The 18,896-nt window shown below is 47.2% G+C and overlaps 1 protein-coding gene across 3 annotated transcripts in view; it reads right to left on the bottom strand.

Annotated features, from left to right (window-relative positions):
* Positions 1–15,495: 15,495 nt before the first annotated feature.
* Positions 15,496–18,896, bottom strand: part of PRICKLE2 (prickle planar cell polarity protein 2) — an 89,165-nt gene continuing 85,764 nt past the window's right edge. For all 3 annotated transcript variants that reach the window (XM_010718673.3, XM_010718672.3, XM_010718671.3), the window contains exon 8: positions 15,496–17,904. In XM_010718673.3, the coding sequence (XP_010716975.1) occupies positions 17,036–17,904 (869 nt within the window). In that variant the 3' untranslated portion in view covers positions 15,496–17,035. The remainder of the gene's footprint in view (positions 17,905–18,896) is intronic.

Consider the following 18,896-nt stretch of genomic DNA (forward strand, 5'->3'; position numbering starts at 1 on the left):
CCAGTGACTCAGCCGCGACGGGCGGAAACGACGGCCTCACTTCCGGCGCAGCCGTCAGCTCTGCAGCGCCCCCTTTCGGGCCGGAGGTGTGCGAACTATCAAAGAGGGGGAGTGCGCATGCGTGGACTAGCAGTTGTGCGGGGTGGGGTGAAGTGAGGCTTGCGGAGGTGCGCATGCGCAGAACGGAGCAGAGCGGGCGCGCGTGGTCTGTAGGGGGTGCGCGTGCAGCAGTGCTGTGCTCGTCCTGTGGCACTCAGTGTCTGTGGTGGGAGGAGCCGCTGTTCTGTTACGTCCTGTGAGAAGAAGCTTTTCCTTCTCCCATTTCTGGGTTTGTCACCTCTCAGTTCGTCCTGAAGTCAGTCCTTGGGAATGAGAGGAGTAAGAGAGCCGATTTTCCCGAGTGCAGTTATTGTCAATACTCTGTGTTGTGTTTGGTAACAATGTGAAACAGTGGTTAATTAAAAAAGCCAGCACTTCTCGTCTGTAAATATTTGCCCACACTTTGCATACTTATGTACATGTAAGCAATAACCAGCAGTGCAGGAGCTGGCTGTGTGCATGTGATGCTCTCTGCTAAATACGAGAGGAAATTCAGAGAATATAAGTATCTCACATACATATAGCAAGCAGCAAGGCCTGTGGTGACTTAATTCATCTTGCAAGGTTCTGTATCATAGAGAATCTATACCATATGGATCCGTGCAGGAGGTTTTTCTCCACCGTGGGCTGCAGCTGACTGCTGCCCAGCTGTGTGAGGGCTGCTCCGTGGAATCACAGAATCACAGAATGGTCAGGGATGGAAGGGACCTCAAGCATTATGAATCTCCAACCCCCTGCCACATGCAGGCCCACCAACCTCCACATTCAATACTAGACCAGGCTGTCCAAGGCCCCATCCAATCTGGCCTTGAACACCTCCAGGGACGGCGCATCCACTACCTCTCTGGGCAGCTGTTCCAGCACCTCACCACTCTCATGGTAAAGAACTTCCCCCTGACATAATGATTGTGGAGATCTCCAAAAGGGAAGTGCACAAAGGCCTGGCACTGTGCTGCCATGAGAAGCTCTTTGCACAGAACCCACATCACGAGCTGCAAGCTCACCCGAGTAATACCAATTAACTTTGCTTGGAGCCATGCTGTGAGCCTCAGACTTTTTCATCTGATAGGACAGGTGTCTGTTTAATTGGTGCCCTTTATTTATTTATCTGGATACTTTCAAATCAGTAAATCCTCCCCTGTTAGCACATCGGGGATGCTGTGAAGAGCAACATTTCATTTAAGTCTTTTGCAGCAGTAAGGTCTTCTAGTTGGGATATTTCAAGAATCAAGCCAGTTTAGGGGGAGTTAGTAGGAGTTAGTACCCAAGGGGGACAAAACTAAACCTTATCATTAGTTAGAGGACTGGGAAGCTGTTAGTATCTAATAGCAGTGAGGCACCAAGGGGCAGGCAGGGTGGCTGTGGGGCTCTTCCTCTGCTCCATCACCTGCCACAGCCCTGGGTGCAGTGTCTTTGGGCTGCTCCCACACTGCTCCCGTGTTTATCCTGTTACTAACAAAGTAGCACCAAGGTGATGGTCATACAGGCATGTACTATACACACATGCATGTGATCTATGCTTGAACCTTAAAGGCTGCCTTTTATTTTGGGTAATATGTTCCACCCCCCCGTGTCAGAATGCAGAGTCCATTATCTCCTGCAAGTGGGTGTGAGGGTTCGGTGGGATACAGCACACAGGACGGGATCTGCTGCTTTTTAAGATATTGTATTGGTTGTAGAACACCACAAGTCTTCATTAAGGTTTGTCATCTCCAGCTGTGTGTCTGTATCTGCCTCTGTCTCTTTAGGTAATTTGTGCTGTACACTTATACTAAATGATTGCTTTTATTATATGTGATTCCTTCCAATGGGCACTTCTCTGTTGACTATGATTACTACCACGCCAACTGGAAATGCTCCTTTACTGTATAATTAACTTTATCTGCTTTGCTACAATGCCTCTCACTGGTAATTACGTGCACTTCAACTCTTTCTTTGCATTTCTAAGACTTTAAGAAGTGCTGATTCCTCTTGCCCCAGTCTTTGTACAGACTGGATGGTTTTCACATGTCTACAATTATATCTATTTCCCTGAAACAGCTCCACTGTAATCTGGATATTGATTTCAGTACATATCATGTGATCTTTAAATAAGCCATCTGTTTGGAGTTCATTGTGCTTTACACATGCTGGTAGCAAAAAGCTCACTCAAATCCTCAGGTTGGTGTTGTGTAAGCTCTCCTGGATGCCCTATCACTGCAGACTTTCAAGATGAGACTGGATCAGGCCCTGGGCAGTGTGATCTAGCTGTGGATGTCCCTGTTCATTGCACAGGAATTGGACTAGATGACCTTTAAAGGTCCTTTCCAACTCTAAAGATTATGTGATTCAGTGATCCTATAGTTGGACCATTTTTACTGAGATAATTTGAAACGGAGAGCGAGAATTCTAAGATTTTTCCATGTTTCTGCTGCCTTGGGAGTTACTCCATTTCCCCCTCTTAGCTCCTGTCAGCCTTTTTTTGAGGTGCATTAGCGACTTTTGTCCTTTGTGGATTTTTAAAGCTTCTTTTTCAAAGGAAATAGTCTCACATAATTACACCGCCTGCCTGTCAGTCCGTGTGTCTGTTCTGAAACGCATTTTAAACCCCTGGGTCAACCTGAACCAAATTTGTCAGCTGTCACAAGTCCTCAATGACGGCCAATTGCTTGAACTTAGGTGCAAGCCACGTAGGGCAGGGCCGAGCCAAGCTGGGAAGGAGCAGCGGTTGTGGTTAACCCGTGCCTGCATCTCAACCCCAGTGCCAATGCCTCTGGCACAGACAGCTCTTAGGGAAGGAGATCAGCAGTGGGGATGGCTGTATGGCCATCACAGGATGAAGGCAGGGAAGGGAAACGCATTGGGTATCGACGAGGCACGTTGTAAGGGATGGGAGCCCTGCGCTGGTGCCGATGGGGGCAAAACGGGAGAAAGAATAGCTGATCTGTGAGAAACCAGCCCTCATTGGTGTGTGCACACAGAGCAGCACCTGCCACTGTAATTACAAATATTGATGTGCTTTGGCAGGTCTTTTGCACAGCTTCTTTTGAAACACACAGCCTCGTTTTATTTTTCACTCTTTGTAATGACAGGTCATTTTCACATCACGCAAAGAAAAGCGCGGGGCTGAGAAGCGTCGTGTAACTTCTATTTAGATCTCATAGCAAATCAGGCAAACATGTATTAATCAAGGCAAGCGGTGTTTGATGCAAACATGAGTGCAGTATAGCATTATGCTGTCTTTTAAAATAAATGCCACGTTGGAGTGGATGCAGTCTAAGCGTACTGCTGTACTCACGGGGCAAGATACTGCTAAAAACTGATGGGAGTTTGGCTCTGAGCATTGCTCGTGTATCTGGAGAGCACCTACCTAAAGCCCATTGATTTGGGTATCAAATTAGCTGGAGAAACTGCCGATGCTCCTTGTCCTGAGTGCACTAAGTCCCAAGGTGGGGATGTGAGGGCCACTCATGTGAGCTACGCCAGTATGACAGTGCTGTGATATTTTCCTTTCCGTTTCCTTTCAGCACTGGCTTTCCATTCCTCATCTCTTCTGCTCCAGACCTTTCCTTTTCCCTTGTGCTTTTTGCATTTGGGGAATGGCAATTCACCTTGCCTGGTAAATGAGACAGTTCTGCTGTCACCTCCTTTCAGTTTGAGTTTATAATGCAGTATATCAGATGCTGTGTTTTACGTGGTGTGATTTACAACTCCCTGTAACTCATGTGAGCAGGGTACAACGCCCGTGCACTTTGCAGATATTCACCCTCTGAATCAACCTCTGTTTGCCTTCCCCTGACACACACAGCATGACATCTATATTTATGTATAATACTGCTCCATATATACTATATATACTATACATACTATATGTACTATATACATGTACACACTACTTTGTGTATTTATATACACACACTATGTATAGTTATACAAATAAGTATACATATACTATATATATACTATATGTATAGTATGCTGTATATAAGCAAACACACACAAGTGTGACTGTATCAATCTATATGTATCTGCCTATGTAATAAACGTTGCAGGATGCTTATTTGCATTCATTCTTTTTCCTTTCAGAGCATTTTCATCCTAGACATTTTGCTGAGCCATACATGGTTTTCTCTTTTTCTCTATTTATTTTTCCTTTAAAAACTATTTTTTCAAAGAACATCCAAAATTACTGAAGAATTTATTCAATTGACTTTTAATGTCTAGAAGCTCTGCAAGGAGGCTTTCCTGCAGCAACTATTTCCAGTGCCTTTTTCCTGCCTACCTTCCCTGGCACTGTGTGCCACTTTCCTTGTAGTTTCCATGACAATTCTCAGAGTTGCAGGCAGCCTTGTCCTTGGTTGCTGTTTTGCAAAGCTGTCCTTGCTCTTGCCTATCTGAAGAGCTGACTGCAGCCATGCATGCACAATTAAACCCCTTATTTTCCTATTTCAGGTGTAGCGTGTTTCGTACCCATCACTACAACAGTGGTGAAAGCAGGGGATGGGGGGGGGCAGGTTCTGTGTGCTCTGCTAACCTTCTTAGAATGATACAAATAACTTTAACTTTCTCTCTCAGCTGCTCTCAGCCTGAAGCCCTTTGCTATTTCTCTGCCTGCCTTTGCTTTGTCTTCATTTGACCATTTCCTTCCATTATCCCCTGTGCTGCCTCCATCCACGCTCACCTCCCTGCCATCCCCCGGCTTCCTCTTGTGAATCCACTTCAGTGTAATCTAAAACACACTGCATGGATGTGGGAGCCCAGAGAAATATTTGCTCTGGCTCTGGCTCTCACCTAGTGATGCCAATGAGCTCGGAGACGGCAGACTCTGAGCCCGGCAGTAAAATGAGCCTTTCCCGTAAGTTTAGAATTGGAGTCTTTCTCACACACTGCAGTCAAAATGATTGTCAGCTCAAATAGCTCCTTTTAACTCAATTCAAAGGAAAGCATTCAGAGTGGATTCTGAATTTGCACCGTGATAAAACTAATTGCAATTACCTGCCCGTCACTGAAACAGAGATCATGCCGAGTGCCACAATATTTGAAACACTGTTCTAAGGCACAAACACACTGAATCAGAAAGGAAAGCTTCGAAGGCCAAAGTGGTCATCTTTTAAGCATTCTTAATTTCCCTTGAGGTAAATGGAAATGGGCGTTCTGGGGGACAGGGAGAGCAGCACAGGCCCACTGCAATCATCCTGCATGATTCATAGAGCATCCATAGATCTCCCAGCCTGCACAGTGGAGTGAGCAGCCCAAGGGGTGGCAGGAAAAATGGAGAAATGAGAAGGAAGGGGAGGAATGAGAAGGAAGGGGAAGAATGAGAAGGAAGGGGAAGAATGAGAAGGAAGGGGAAGAATGAGAAGGAAAGGGAGAAATGAGGAGGAAAGGGAGAAAGGAGAAGGAAAAGGGACTGTGGGCAACCAGCCCCACAGTTGGCACCACAGGCCAAGGGCTGGAGGTGAGACCTCAAAACCAGAGTTGGGGTAGCAGCAGGGAGCAAGAAATAGGATGAGCTTGAGAATCACAGCTGGGGTTTTCAGACAGCATCGTTCTGCCTATGGTTGGACTTAGTGATCCGGGGATGTGGGCAGTTGGAGGGTCATAGCTTGTTTCCCCACCGAGCACAGGGGTTTATGGCTGGCTGTGGTTTGGCACCTGCTTCTTGTTTTGGCTTCAGCCCAGCTGTGCAGTCTGGGCATGACAATTCCCTGCAGCACGTGGGTTTGCCCTGAGGTCCAGGAGCTGAGAGCGCTTTATCATCAGTGACTTCAGCCTTTGGGGGATGATAGAGTCAAGGTGTGGCTGCTCTGCAGTCTCCCACCATCAATGCAGGGCAGTTGGCATCTACCTCCAAGTTGGATGACCACGAGAACTGGGCACTGGGCACTGCGTACACAAAGGCACTGACAATCCTGAGAAGAGAAGAGGGAATTTTTCCTTTGGCTCAAAGATCCACATGGTGAGCGCTCTTGTTTTTAATAAGCTCACAAAACTTTCTTCTTTTTTCCGTCCTGAACATGAGGTATTTTTATTTCATAATGACTGTGTGTTATGTCCAACTTCCAGAAAGCCTTTCGCCTGAAAAAAATAGCAAAGGCTTTTTCAGCTGCTGGAGTGAACAGGGTGGAAGTAATCATGGAACAAAATGCTGGGATATTTGCTCTGTGCTCAGAGGTTGTGTGGCATCTTGTATTGTCTGAAACTGAGCACCAGATAGTAATCACATCTGCAAATCTCTCAGACTGGGTCAGCGGGGAGAGGAGCCAATCTCTGTGACTCTGCAGAGCTGGAAGAAATCTCAGATATTTCTGTTTGTCTGCAGAACAGCTGGGGACTTCTCAGGCATGAATCTAATTAAGCATATTCCTTGCCACAAACACTTCAAGTCCCATTTCTGAGATCCGGATGTCTGACCAAAATGAATCCTTACGAATATTGCTTTCATGCAGCATGTCTTTTTCTTTTCTTCTTTTTTTTTTTCTTCTTTTTTTTTTTCCTTTCCTTCGATCAGGGCAAAATTAAATTACATTTATAAGCTCAACTCGAAATTCACTGAAGTCGATACTATTGATTGATATCTGGCTATCAGCAGAATGTCATGCATTAATTATAGCTGTGTTTAATACATGAGCCTAGAGAGGCTCTTCTGTGAGTAATGGCAGCAAGGAGCATCCTCCCTGCCATGGCACCAGAGCCTTTGTGCCCTGGGCTCACAGGTGCTCAGGAGAGCACCGAGGCACCAGGTTCTGCTCTGTGATGCACAGTACAGCTGTGGCAAGGCGTATTGGCAGAGCTGTGAACCCTAAAACCATGAACTGCAGAAACTTCCTTGAGTCTCTTATATGCAAAGTTATTTGTCTGTGCTCCTCAGTCTGATTTGTGTTCATTTGCATGTACAATGCATGGGCTTAAGACAGAGAATTCTCCTGATGCTTTTTCGCTTCTGTAAGAAATATGAGGGGATGTGGAAGATATGATCATCTCCCTCCCTGGTGGCATCAGTAAATATCACACATATCAGATTAAACCCTTGACATTTTTCCAACAGTGTGAAATTTGCTTGAAGATGTTGGAAAATGAGTTATAGATGTGAAAGCAAGGCTTGGAATATGAATGCAAACACGTTAACCCTAAAACCGATGTAATTGGCTCTTCCCTGTATCCTGGAGCACAGCGCTGGGTGGGGAGAGGGGGAGAATCTGGGGATCCATGGGGTGAGCTGTGAGACAGACAGGCACCCTGAGCAGCAGCGAAAGGCTGAATTTTCCCTGAAGAGAAGGGCTGGGGGATGGATGCCAGCAGTGACACGGACATCACTCGCTGCAGCAGCACATGCAGGGCTTCAGTGAGCGGCACGAGCAGAACAATCCCCAAGAGTGGGAGAGATTTTGTGCATCTTAAGGAAGAGGCTGATTTTAATCCAGCAGAATCATGGCAGTAATTACAGTATTTAAAGCAGTTTGCTGCCTCTCATAATTCCCTGAGCATTACCCCACTTCCCCCTTAGAGATGACCAAGACAGAACATGATGACATCTGCTAGTTGTGTGCACACTCGGAGAGCTGCGGTTACGTGCAGTGACTGTGAGCATCCCTGAGGTTGCCATGGAGATGCCAGGGCTGGCTGTGAGACACATCAACCACGGCTATACCCATAGCAGAGCCCCTTACATCCTTCCCGGGGACACAGGCTTCACATGGCTTGGGTGGGAGGAGGCAGAAGCTCAGGATGCTGCTGCTCGGAGAGGTGGTGAGGACACCAGGACATGTATCAGGGGCTGGGTGGGCTCAGAGGGATCGGAGTGCTGGAGGGATTGGGCCTGAGACCTATGTCTGCAAAAGGAGTAGGGGAGGAATTCTCTGTGCCAGTTGTCACAGCCAGATGTTCATGCTGGATGCTCTTTGTTGGCCTTGCTGACCTGGCCAAAGGTTGTTGTGCTCCTCTCAGAGGCAGCTTTTGGGGCACTTAGTGCTGGGAAACACCATCTTCAGCACATGGTAAGTGTTAGCATTAGGTGGTGCAGTCACCATACGTGGAGGTATTTAAGGAAAGGGAAGATGTAGTATTTAGGGACATGGTTTAGTGGACAATATTGGTGGTAGGTGGATGGTTGGACAGGATGACCTTAGAGGTCTTTTCCAACCTTAATGATTATATGACTCTGTGATCAGTTAGCTGAGAACATGCTGTAGCACAGCAAAGGTTGCCATTTGGTGGCAGGTGGCTGGCTTTCATGCAGTAGATATTCTGCGTTTACGAAATATACATCTACCAGACAAAAAGGTGACGTGGCTGACACACGGCTCATCTATTCTTAGATTTGGCATTTGGGAACACAGTTTCACCACTTCTGTCTGCCTGGAAGCAGGTACCGTTTCACGGGCAGGAAGGTTATTACTGTTAATTAATCTTGACTCTCATTTGGAGGCAGGATGATTGCATCCTCTCTGCGTGCCCTCCACAAGCTTTCCTGAGGGCTCAGCCACTGCCTGTGTTTTGCAGCTCTGGGTTTGCCAAAAAAGGTCAGAATTCTGCTGGCAGTGCCACCAGCAATGAGAAAACGCCTCTCATCTCAATGCCAGGTTTAGGGGCAGACATCGGATGGGCTGTTGGCACTGCATGGCATCACCATCTCCCATTGCCCACCCTGCCAAGTCCTGCTCCATGGCAGCAATCATCCCCTTCTAAATACAAAGTTGGTGCAGCTCCTGTAGATTTCAGTTACCCGAGGTCAGGAATACTGTTTTCATTACCAGATATAGAAACAGGGTCAGAAAGCCATGGATAAATAGGGCAGAGCATCTAAAGAAATGACAGGAGACCTAATTATGGGATTGAAGTTATGGGATGCAGCAGATTTTTGTGTCTCTTTGTATTTCTGCAGGAACATGAAATGTTCTTTCTTCTTGCCTCAGCCCGTCAGAAATGAGTACATTTTTAGCTGAAGGTTGGAGATGGGGACCAAATGGCCTTGGAATTAAGCAGCAGATTTCAGTTGTCTGGGAACAGCTGGAGAAGTGTTAGCATTTCCTTCTCTGTGTACAGGACAGAATGGCTGACCTTGAAAATGGAGCAAGCAGTTGGGCTTTTTTTCCCACTTTTTCAAACCGGAGTTTGCAATCACCACCACCACATGTCCAACAGTACTTTCTACCATCTACCCACTCCGTGTGCTTAATTTAGAAGGACAGAGTTATGCCATACCGAGCTATTGTAGCGTTATTGCAGCAGTAAATTCGGCCTCACTGCTTGCCCCGCTGGAATGGCATGGGCTGCATTTGCTAAATTTGCAATGAATAAATAATGCAAAATGAGAATGAAGCCAACACTGTTATCGGGACCGTTGGATGAAAGCACATTGGGAACCAGCATGGATTTGGATATTCTGACTGCAGGGTGATGGAGTGGGTACTGGAGAAATCCCTGCTCTGGAGGAGCACACGTGCCGATGGGAAGGGGTACCCTGCTGTTCTGGGGCTGGCTTATCTCTGGGACAGAGATAACAAGGCATCTCGCTCTGTGGTGGTGAAACTTGATTACTGCCTTATCAGCCAGAGCTCAAGGGCTGCATGCATGCTGTTATTAAAATTGTTATTTCCTCACGGTGCTTCATGGAGATGATAGGGGCTGCGATGCAGAACTCTGTGTGTGTGAGAGCACGTCGTGCTCGCCTCTGTCAGTGAAAATCCATCTGCTTTCAGTGCTCACTGCAGAGCAATGTCTGCTTCTTTTGTCTTTTGCAGTGAGCAGTGGTCTATGAAGGTGTAAAAGTTGCATGCAGCAGAAATGTGAAACTCGCAGTAACTGGTTCAGGATAGGTAAGCAGCTGCTCTGGCAATAGAGGCTTTCAGCTTTCTCCCGGAAGCTCCCCTGGATCCCAAACCTGCCCAGTTTAGCAACTCGGGGTCCCCTGGAGAGTTCTTTCATCCTGCAGTGCTGCTTCTGGCTGCTCCTGTGCAGAAGGGACAGAGCTGAGGACAAACCAGCCCGGTGCTGGGATAATCTGTTGGCAGCCCAGTCCCAGCACCTGCTGGGGCACACCATCTCCAGGCTGATCCCTGACACCAGCTCACTTACCCCAGCAAATTCAATTTGCTTTAATGCAAACAGGAGGAGCCTGCTGGAGATGCTGGGGAGATCCCAGGCAGTGGCTGTGCATCCCGAAGTAATAATTTAATTGAAAAGAATAATGCTTTAAACCATTTTCATTTTGCTCGTCATGTCTTCAAACTGCCTGAATATTCTGTCAAGAGTTTTGGGTTGTTATGACCTGAAAGAATCAAACTATCTCTGTTCTGACAAGGCTGATACACTTTGACTGACGCTAACTAAAATCAGCTTTTTCAGCCTACGAAATGTTACAGCATCATTTGCATACAAACTGGGAACTAGACAAGCACCTGGAAATCTCTTGCACTTGCAAATCCTGACTCTTGAGATGAATAAAAGGAATTTTACACCCTGAGCCCAGTGGATGCTCAGCAATAATGATGTCCTCATAAACATTGGTTTGAAAATCCAAATTATGGAGGTGATTTTGGGAGCATTCCACCTTTCTTTCCCCAGCCAGGCTCTCCGGCACTCTCATGGCTGTTAACAAGCAAGTATCGTTAAAGCTTCAGATCTCTGGGGCTGCCATAAAGCCTCCATGGGGAGCAGTGCTTGTTTTCTCCAGTTCTCTGAGCATCCCAAATCAACTCCCTCTCTACATCTTTCACCATGAGGACTGTGTTCATACATATATGCAAAGCATTGTTCCCCTGAGCAGAGCCCTCAGCCGTCATGGCTGGGCCAGGTGGTGAAGCAGGCATTGCTGACTCCCACCACTAAAAAAATCTAAAATGCAAGCTGTTGGAAATGGATTTTGTAGGAAAGGAGGCTGCTCAATAACACACGCTGATAAGCACGGGTCTCCAGCCCCAAATGGTCTCCTTCCTTCCCCTCTCCTCTCTTCCCCTCCCCTCTTCCCATTCCCATTCCCATCCTCATCCCTATCCCCATCCCCATCCCCATCCCCATCAAATCCATCAATCTGACCCCAGATGTCCCCAGAAACTTGGCATGGAGAAGTTCTGCTCCACCCCCATCCCACCCAAGGGTGAGGGTGCAGGGTGGGGGTGGGTCAGGGGTTGCTAAGGGCTGGGTGCCAGATGAACATGTGCATATTTGGGCCCAGCCAATGATTTGTAACAGCACTCACTGGCTCCCATTTCCTGCCCCTGTAAGCTGAGAAATGTGATATGCAAATGTTTCACTTGATATTTTTAAACTGTTTTTATAAGGTTCCATTAATTTAGTAAAACTTCTTAAGTATTCATAAACTGTTCACCAGGCACATAATCTGATGAAGGATGGAGCAGACTGGGGGTGGGATTTACTATTTTGAAGAGTCATCCTATAAATTATTCAACAGCTCTGGTTTGACCAGCTGTATTTACTATTGGTGGCCACGAGCTCCAAAGGCTGCTGCCTCCGGACTCCAACCAGAAACATCACTGCTTCACCTTTTGGCTGGAACAGCCAAATCCATGTGGGATGGGAGGATGCTGGGGGCTTCTTCTGGGTCCTTTCATCCCGATGGCAAAGCCTTTGGTTCAGCATCCTGCCCATGTGCTGGTGGGCACATGCTCCTCTGATGCCAAAAACAAATTATGGAAGAGAAAAAAAAAAGAAAAGAAAGAAAAATTCCATCTTTTTTTTTTTTTTTCATAAGAAATGGAAGACGATGTAATTGTATATCATTAGTTTCCCAGTTTATGAGAATCATGAGTGAGCATCACAGGGTACCATGGATGGGGAGCTCCCTGCTGGACACACTGCAGCAAAAATCTCCATTTAGCCAAAATATCACCGTCCTTTCTAACAGGCAGATGGGCTCTGTCACACCACAGTGCTCCATGAGCCCCTGTGCATTGCAAACGATCAGTAATAATTACAGCACCTCCAGATGTTTTGTATATGCTTCAGTCTTCATTTATTTGCTTTCTGTGCCGAGTTACTTGGGATACTGGAAATGTAAATAATGAATATGTGATGAGCAGCAAGAATGGATATTGCCCTGCTTTGCTGTTCCAAAAAAGCTAATTAAGCCAAGCACGGAAATAAAAGCTTCTTGAGCCTGCTCCAGATCAGTCATAAAAGAGTACTCGCAAGCAAATATTTAGGGCCAATTAGACACTGGCACACAGCAAAGACCCCAGGATTCTTGCAGATAAAACATTATTACAGTGGTGCTTTGGAGATGGGGAAACTGAGGCACCAAGGTTGGGCAGAGGCAGCAGCTGGGCAGGGCTGGAGCTGCCATAAATCCCTGCACACACTGATGTGTACATGGCCTGGTGTCCCCTGGGGCTGAAGCTGCTGTGGGATCAGAGCCCGGGGGCTGTGGGTTTGATTGTATGAGTTATGTGTGTGTATAGAGACGTGTATATAGCTGTGTGCATGTATATGTATGTGTGTATGTATATACTGTGATGTGATGTGCGCTCTTCAGAGTTTAATGCTTTATTTAGACCGAATTAACTTGCTTCACAGCACTTTGTTTATCCATTTTAATAAATCAGTTCTTTCAGCTAAATCTCACTTTAAGAGTTGATCGTATCCAGAGCCTCGAAGAGAGCAGCAGATATAAATATTTGCTTTTACAACGGGAAAACTCTCCTGAGAATGCTTTAGCAAACGGCTGCGGCCTTGCTTAGCACAGGGGCACCAGTAATTCTCTGTGTTATTAATCAGAAGCAGAGCAGCACAAAGGTGGGGCTGCAGATAAGAGGTCCCGGAGCAGTGGGGTGGAGGTGCACTGTATGGCTCTGAGCTCCCAGGCTCCCAGATGGAGACCAAGCCTGGATGTGGCGGCTAAGGAAAGATATTTTCTTTATATTATAAAATAGAACAGTGGAAAATGCGAAGGCCTTTTGTAGGGTGCACGTGGGCAGGTGCTCGTGGAGCTCTCTAAAGCAAAAGCATGTATGGAGATATGGAGAGCCCTTTGGCTGCAAAGCCCAGCCTGGCTAATGGGGCTCCCACTGTGCAGAACTGAAATATTCCATCCGGTTCTTGAGGGAAAAATGTTATTATCAGGTACTGGCTGTGAATGCACTGATATTGCAGTGTGATGGCTTGCAGATGCTTTTGGAAATAGCCCCAGCTCTCTTGTGACAAGTTCATGGCCCTCAGCATCCCTGACCACCAGTTCCCCTTGTACTTGAATGGGACCTGAATTCCTAAATAGTTGGAAGGATCTGGGTTGGAAATGTGTTGCTCTTCACTGTCATGTCAGGAGGTGTGAGAAAATGGGACACACACACACAAAGACAGGGCACTTGGGCTTTCAAATGAAGTCGTCTGAAATTGCTCTTAGCTAATAAGCTTCCCCTGGCCATGGAGGATGGCAAGCTAATAGGTGGTAATCTGCAGGGGAATGAGGGCAGCCTAGATTTCATAAATAGCATGATTTTATGTAAATGCAAAGAATGGGGACCTTGCTTCTTTTTTTCATCCTGAAGGAGCAAAGTTTGTCAGCTCAGGCAGCAATTCCCAGTGCCAATGTGCTGGCATGATGGCTCCTGTCTGGCTGGGTCTGGCTAAGGAAAGCAGAAGGTGGCTGCAGGGTAGCACCTCGCCTGGCCAGAGCTGTGTGTGTTGTTTGCAAATACGGGCTGAGCTGTGTGCTACAGAGCTCCTGACCTCGTCCTTCCCATTGCTACGTCTCTCTGCAGAGCCTCTGCTCATCTGGTTGTAATTTATCTGCATGGCTTCAAGCCTGCGTGGCTTTTGGCTTCCTGAAAAATAAGGCTCATTGTGCTGAATGCTTCTCTGCAAATTTTGGTGGCTTTTGGGCCAATGAGCTGCCTGCATAGGGCATATTTGACTGTGGCGATGGGCTGTACAGAGCCCCCAGGCCCTCTGAGGGGAGTGGTCATTAAATTGTGCTCGAGTGGAGGAAAGAAAGAACAAAAAACATCTTTTACAGGAAAAAAAAGGTAGCAATGGACCTAAACAAACTTTTAATGCTTTTTTTAATAGCAAAGTTGACGTGGTGCCAGGATCACTCACATTCCACAGCTGTCAAGGGCTCTCTTGGCAAAGCCCCTCCACCAGCATCATCCCGGCTCCCCATCACCTGGTGCTCATCCCCACCTGCAGCTGGAGCCATGGGTTCCAAATTCTGGGAGCAGGAGAAGGCAGCAGAGCGCGTGTGAAGGCTGCTCCCAGGTGCTGGCAACCTGCATGCAGGCAGCGGGTGCACCATGGGAAGCAACCTAGCGGGGCCAGATGGTGTGGGAGCAGGATTTTACGGGCTCATAGCTCCAGCCCTCAGGCTCAGTGGGTTTGTCAGAAATGGTTAATCATATTCTGAATAACCCCCCCAGAAAAACCACCAATTTTTCCCCCATGGGACTGCTGGAGACCATATGAAAAATGAAACCAGGTTTACATTTTTACTACTGGAATTTTGTACCAACTTGGTGTTTTCTTTCTTTGACAACATGATGTGAGACCTTTGTGCTGTGCTGGCAAAGGGCACGGCAGAAGGGAACAATGAGATACTTGTTAATTTGCTGCCTGTCTGCTCTGATTTCAGTGCTGCAGTAGGACTGGACACGGTGGTTTGAAAGACACAGCCCTGCTTGGGGTGCTGAGGAGCCACTGCTCAGCGATCCCATCCATTTGTTAAGGAATTGCACAGGAAGAAGCACAGCAATTCTGATGATCAATAAGTCTTGAATGCTCATTGGGCAACAAGCAGAATTACCCTGTTTGAGTTAATTTTCAGAGAGGCGATGGCTGGTTGCTTATATCTAAGGATTAGCTCTTTGCCATTTGCTGAGCAATGCAGAGCTTGCTGTACAAACAGACATCAGTCCTCAGGCAGCTCAGCTGTACAAGGTACTTAGGGCTGATAGGCAACACTCATTGTGCAGTTAATCAGTGACAGAGAATTAAATTGTACATATTAAAAGCCAATTATATAATAACCTGTTGTTAGCGTCACACTTGTCACTGAAAGCAATGCCCCTACCCTCCTCACCAGGCCTGTTTGGGAAAACAAGTGAGGATCTGTGATCTTTCTAAGGAGAAGGCTGTTATTTATAAATTACAGGTTGAAGCCTTGCCTGGCACAGTACAAAACAGTGCAATGGATGGCAGCTGGGTGTGCTGATTCATTTGCACCAGGTGAAGACCTGACAGGGAAACCAATGGGGGCAGAAGCCCCCTGCTTTGAGAGATGGAGCTGGGGATGGGACCCAGGTGACCCTTATGCTGTAAGTAAGTAAACCATAGTAAGGGCCAAGTGAAAATAAGGCCTTTGTTAATTGCTCCACAATTAACCAACACGCCTTCAGAGTGAAAACATACACCCAAGACTCTTCCCTTTGGATGAATACTTCCATTTATTCCAACTGGAAAAAAAAAAAAAACATGTTTTTTAAATATACTTAAGTGTTATCTTTTTTTTTTCTTTTTTTTCTTTTTCAAGGAATAATAATTATCACATTGTCCTTTACAAACAACAGAAAAAAAATCCTAGCAATATTTTGTGGCACGGAGACACTCATCTTCACAATTTTTCTGCATCTGCTGCTGCGGGTGGGCAACCCCACATCCCCACCAGTGCTGCTCCTGCGGTGGGGGGAGGTGGGGCCCCATTGAGAGAGGCAGTGGGGAAGCAGGGCTGCTGCTATGAGGGCAGTGCCCACAGAGCATCCATCGCCCGCGCCGCGCTTCGCTGCCTCGATGGTTGAAAGCGTACAGAGAACAACTCACGTCCACCAGAACACAACATGGCTGAGCCCTACCGCACGGACACACGGCGGCTTTGGCCAGCAGGGAGCAGTTTGCAGTCGGTCTCTGAAGTGTTAGGCAGTAGGCAATGCTGAGACTTCCACTTGGTAATGAACAGCAGTTAACATAACCCAGGAAACTAGAGCACCATAAGACAAGTCTATATTCAAAACAACGTCATGCTGACATCACACAATTGCACCATTTACACTTTTATTTACTCCAAAGAATAGTTTGACGTTTAGTAACTTTAGCATTCTCTACAGAGGTGTAAAATTCCTTCTCCAGCTTTGGTCATTGACAACTTTGCGGACATTTGGTAGTTCTGTTCTTTCCTATTTGACAAAAAAGTCACTTTTGCAGCTGTCAGGATTCCTGTATTTGACTGATAGTGTACCTGAAAACCACAGGTGTGAGCAGGCTTCAAAGTGCTGCTTTGGGCTCTTCAAGATTTAATGAGTCAGAAAATGTTTTTTTTTTACTTACCAGGAATAAAACAAATAGCAAAAAAAAAAAAGAAAAAAGAGTTTAAAAAAATAAAACAACTTAATCTCTCACTGATATACTTAAGAAATTTGATGATGAAATGAAAAGGCAGGGCCCAAAGTACTCTGTTCAGCTCTGGCGGAAAACAGCTATGGATGTGCATGCATTTTCCCAGTGACTCCTAAGATATAGAAATTCCTCTGATATTACAAAATACAAAAATATTTTCTCCAAACTCTCATTTACATCGCATTTACAACAATCATGGAAATAACTTAGGCTCCTACACTGAGAGAGACAAAGATGTACCAAAATGGCTCATGGAATATGATGATGTGGTGGGAAGCAAAAGCTACCAGTGACCAGGTGGTGATAGCAAAGAGTGGTGACAGAGCGTACGGGCAAAGAGAACTCAACAGGGTGGCAGCATCTGGGAGAAAGAAGAGAAACTACTTGGTAAATATTACAGGCTAAAGTGAACTTCTTTTTTTGTTTCCAAGGTAAGATGTGCAAAATATATTCACCGTGCCCAGGATTATAACTATTTATAGAAGCCAGTCTACAACCTTCTTACAAACCCTTCCTCTTCGGGTCCTTTTCTTACAATAAAAGCGCTTAATGATCTAGAACAGTGCAAGTTTGTGAGTTAATCTACATTCTCCAAAGGTGCCTGGCAAGGATGCCATTAGGATATGATACAGTTTTTGCTCTTCTGTCTTTTCCGGCTGTGCAACTGTCCCCTGCCACCCAAGGTGGAAGACTTGGGCATGCTGTAGGAGCCGTACTTGTGCAGCAGCTCCTCGCTGGTCACGTACCGCAGGCGGGCGGGTTGGGGGATCGGCTCCCCAAGGAAATAGCCCTCGTTGTCAGACTCGGAAGAGGAGGAGCACGTCGAGCACCAGTCGTACTCGGCAAAGTAGGGCCCCCACCGCTCGCCCAAGTGGTTCTGCAGGGCGAGGTCTGACACCGTCCTGGGACAGTGGCCGTAGGCATCCCTGCGGGGACCCTGCTCCAGGCTCTCTCTGCAGCTCCTCTGGTGCATGAACTGATCGTAATCCTCCCTGGCTCGCAGCGAGGGCCTCTCCTTCAGTCGGCAGCACTGCTCACTCGCCAAGTGCAGGGCGTTATCCGAGCGGGAGCGCCGGGAGCGCCGCGGCCGGTGCGGGCGATAGTGCCGCTCATCGTCCCGCAGTGGAGTTCGCCGGCGCGTGCGCTCGCTCATGGGGGCATGCCTGGTGCCATCCTGTGCTGCCAGCTTGCCCCCGGGCACCCCGCTGCCGTAGTCGAAGCTCTGGTGCAGGCGGCCGTGTGCCGGCCGCTCGCGGTAGCCCATGGGGCTGGCCAGGTCGTGCAGGTTGGGCTCCAGGTCTTGGTACTGCTGCACTGAGAGCAGGCTGCGGACGGATTCGGCGCTGCGGAACTGCACGGAGGAGTTGAGAGTTCCCATGGTGCTCAGCTTCTCCGAGACGTTCATGCCTGAGTCTTTGCTCAGGTCGGGCATGGAGAAGCGGGAGAGGTGTTCCTGGCGCTTGGCTCCGCCGTCTGCAGAGAGGCCTTTATAGGGAAGAGGAAAGGGAGGGAAAAAAGAGAGTTCAGGAGAATTTCTTATCACCAGGGGTGCAGGGAAAAGGCTGTCTTTGGTCTGTACCTGTGGCCTTCTATTTTAAAATAAACTCAGTTTTTGAGCTGCTGTCCTGAAGAGCCCTTCAAGACTATTTTTTAAGAGGAGACAGATCCTCCTCTGGGGAAATCACACCAACTTAAGGTGTTTTGAGTTGGACTCCAAGGACTGTTAGTTGTTTTTCACAACTTCCTTCTCCATATGTCTATGCTGTCTGTGGCTTGATAGGAATAACTACTGATGCCAGCGACAAACCCATGCGTCAGAGGTAACCTGAGGCTTCCTGCACGCCGAGATAAGTAGGGTGCCATGATCCAGCACCCACTTCTTGCTCAACAAAGACATGTTTTGAAGGACTGAGCAGTGTTAGAAGCAGCCAAAAACAGGGTCACTGACCAATTGAGGCATGTCACTGAGCTGCACTGTCTGGTCCCCAGGTGACATTCATGGTAGGATGGCAAGTGCAGCCTCGACCATGTACAAAGGGGCTTCCCTGCAGCCCAAGAGGCCTTAATCCCACTAGTGAGAAGTGGGGCTTCTGCTTGGCAGTATCACATGATCAAGAAATTCAGCGTTCCCATGGCTCCCTAGTCCTGGCCTTTCTTCTGGGAGTTTTATGCCTCACACCTGGAAGAGTGCAAGGCCAGGTTGCACGGGGCCCTGAGCAGCCTGATCTGGCAGGAAGTGAACAGCCCACAGCAAGGGGTTGGAACTGGATGATATTTAAGATCCCTTCCAACCTAAGCCATTCTATGATTCTGTATTTTCTAACCATTTTCTGACTATCTCCATGTTAACTTGACAACTGGCAGCAGCGACTGCTTACATTTACAAGCTCAGGACAACATATTTTGCAAGCTGTTTCAAAGGAAATACAATTCATCCCAAATCAAATGCAGAGTGTTTGCTTTGGCACTTTGCTCTC

This window comes from Meleagris gallopavo, chromosome 14, assembly GCF_000146605.3.
Source record: "Meleagris gallopavo isolate NT-WF06-2002-E0010 breed Aviagen turkey brand Nicholas breeding stock chromosome 14, Turkey_5.1, whole genome shotgun sequence".
In the NCBI taxonomy this organism is placed as follows: domain Eukaryota; kingdom Metazoa; phylum Chordata; class Aves; order Galliformes; family Phasianidae; genus Meleagris; species Meleagris gallopavo.